A 2,843-nucleotide genomic window follows, 5' to 3' on the forward strand; every position below is an offset into this window, starting at 1 on the left:
GTGGCTGCTCTGGGGGTGTGTGCCTGGGTGAGGATGGTCCCCTGCCTTGGTGGCTTCCCCTGTCCCTTACCTTTGCAGCAGCCTGCAGGGCTGGGATGCAGAGAGGACAGCTCCCACAGAGTCCCACCCTGTTGGGTCCCCTCGTGCTGCCTGTGCTCACCCCTGTTCTCCTGCAGCCCAACGAGTGCATCAAGACTCTGGCAGACATGAAGGTGACCCTGAAGGAGCTGTGCACGGAGCTGCGGGAGGAGCGGCGCGGTGCCAGCGAGCTGCAGCAGCAGTTCACCAAGGCCAAGGCCGCCTGGGAGATGGAGCGTGCTGAGCTCAAGTGCCACATTGCCCAGGTGGGAGCCCCGGGCACCCCTGTGGGCTGGCAGAGCCCCCCCGTGCCTGCTGGGAGGCTGGGGGCCTGCCTGTGCTCTGTGCCAAGCACTGGGCTGGGAGCAGGGTGGCACTGTGGGAATCTTAATTAGCAGCCACTCAGGCAGGAGAGTTTCCATGGCAACGGGGCTGGCATGGAAATCTGCCTGTGGAGCAGCAGAGGATGCTCTTTATTCCTCTGTCTGGGGAGGGTGGGATGGGACAGGGGCTCAGCATCCCCCCTGAGGACAGGCAGCTGAGAGCAGCATCAGAGCCCACCTCTCCCCCACCCTGAGTCACAGTGCAGGATCCCTGTGGATGCTGCAGAAGGGATGCATGGCTGCAGGGAAGGCAGGAGGTGGAGGGAGGGCAGCCTGGGCAGTGGGGGAAGCTCCTGCCTGTAGGATGAGTCCCACCAGTCCCTCAGCCCTGCCCTCCCAGTGCTGAGAGGTTTCCACTCACGCTGTGCTGGCAGCAGCCCATGGCTGTACATCAGCTCTGCTCCCCAGCACAGGTGCCAGCACTTTCCAGGCAGGATTTCTCCTGGCAGAGCATGAGTCCCCAGTTCCCATATCTCCTCCTCAAAAGCAAGCAGAGCAGCCGTGGTGGCAGCACCCCACTGGTGCTGCATCCTTGGAGGCCGCTCAGGTGATGGTGCCCCTCTCCAGGAGCCGTGTCCTGCAGGCAGGAGCACAGCCAGGCAGGCAGGACATTCAGCCTGTGTCCTGCTGGGTGACCATCTGCTGGCCAGCTGGCATGATGTGGCTGCAAGCCAGGGCTGGCCATGGCTTGGCTATGCCATGGGCAAGCCATGTTGTGTGTGTCACATCCTTGGGGACATTCTTATTGCCCAGCCTGGCAGCATGGGACTGGCACTGGCAAGAGGGATTCCTGCAGCCCTGCCCGTGTGCTGGAGATGTCCAGCACCACACTGGAGCCCTGGGTCCCTCACAGCCACCACCGTGTCCCCACAGCTGGAGTCAAAGGCAGGCAAAGGGATCGCAGAGCGTGCCCTGCCAGACTGGAAGGTGGCACTGAAGAGGGAGCGTGAGGAGCACCAGCATCTCCTGGCTGAGTCCTACAGCGCTGTCATGGACCTCACCAAGCAGCTGCAGATCAGCGAGAAGAACTGGAACCAGGAGAAGGTGGAGCTGCTGGCTCGCTTCAAGGAGGAGCAGCAGCAGGCAGAGCAGCAAGCGAAGGACCTGCAGAACAAACTCAACCAGGTATGGTGTCCCCCATCCTGCACGTGTCCTCCAGCCTCTGCTGCTTGCCCCGAGAATGTTTCATGCTTTTGCTTGCCCAGAGAGGCTCATGTTGCACTTGTTGAGTGACCAATACATTCTCCAGTTGCAGAAAGGACCCAATCCATGGGCGTTGAAGCACTCTGAAATGGAGAAACACGGCAGCAACTGGAAAGAGGTGAGTAAGAGAGGGTGCTCTCAAAATGCTCCTAGAGCCCAGATCTGTGCTAAGGGTTAGATTGGAGGATGTGTGAACCCAAATTAACACCCCCTTAAACAGCAAATGAGGCTGCGAGAGAGAGCACCAGGAGAATGAGAGCATGAAGGGCATGGCTGAACCCCCAAGAGCTTCTGTGGGGTTATAAAAAGCTGATTTTAAATAGATGTGGTTGCAGCAAGCCCCATGCAGTCCTGGGACTGCTGTGCCTCAGTGTGTGGGGAAGCTGGTGGTGCTGGAGGGGGAGCAGGATGCAGCCCCTGAGCTCCAGCCCATCTCTGTGCTCTGGTCCTGTGCTTGGCTGACCCTGGAGCTTTCTCCTGTGCCCTCCTAGGCTCTCAATGAGAAAATCACAGACAAGGAGACAATCTCTGAAGCAGAAGCCAAGGGAACCAACCTCAAAAGGTGAGTGTGCTGATGTCTCCATAGTCCCTGGAACACAGAGGGGCGCCCTGGGCTTGACATCCCTAACAGTCACAGGGGAGATGCAACCCCGTTCCAGGGTAGTGCTGGAAGCAAAGGGCTCCCTGTGAGGAGCAGGACTGGGTGCCCAAGCAGGTCCCATTGGGGTGGGAACAGAGTGCCTCAGCTGTCCCCCAGTCCCCTTCCCTGCCCCCTTTTGATCCTCATCCTCTCTCCTCCCACAGGACCAAGTCTGTCTCCTCCATGTCAGAGTTTGAAAGCTTGCTCGACTGTTCTCCCTACCTCTCTGGAAAGACCGTGCCAGGGCTGGGTGACCACGCCCGGTGCAAAAAGTCATCCTCAACCACCCAGATGCTGCCCAATGGGATCTGGGACAGCGCCAGCCTCCCTCCCTCCAACTGTACATATGTGAATATCGAACAACCTGCCCCCGACAGCCTGGCCAAGGAGAAGCTGGGCATCTCCTCCTGGGACTACTCACGGGCAAGCAGCTTCTCTGGGCACGACCCAGCTCAGAAACAAATCCAGAGGAGCTACACGGCCCCTGACAAGACAGGGATCCGCATCTACTACAGCCCGCCGGTGGTGCGGCGGGGGGG

General features: G+C 59.8%; 1 protein-coding gene across 1 annotated transcript in view; it reads left to right on the forward strand.

The window, feature by feature from the left end:
• SOGA1 (suppressor of glucose, autophagy associated 1) overlaps positions 1-2,843 on the forward strand; it is a 17,651-nt gene that overhangs the window by 11,039 nt on the left and 3,769 nt on the right. Inside the window, 4 exon segments of the mRNA XM_031063399.1 lie at positions 1,335-1,586; positions 1,717-1,782; positions 2,156-2,226; positions 2,469-2,843. The exon segment at positions 2,469-2,843 is cut by the window's right edge and continues 102 nt beyond it. Coding sequence (XP_030919259.1) covers positions 1,335-1,586; positions 1,717-1,782; positions 2,156-2,226; positions 2,469-2,843 — 764 coding nt within the window.

The sequence above is a fragment of the Geospiza fortis genome, unplaced genomic scaffold, assembly GCF_000277835.1.
Source record: "Geospiza fortis unplaced genomic scaffold, GeoFor_1.0 scaffold468, whole genome shotgun sequence".
In the NCBI taxonomy this organism is placed as follows: domain Eukaryota; kingdom Metazoa; phylum Chordata; class Aves; order Passeriformes; family Thraupidae; genus Geospiza; species Geospiza fortis.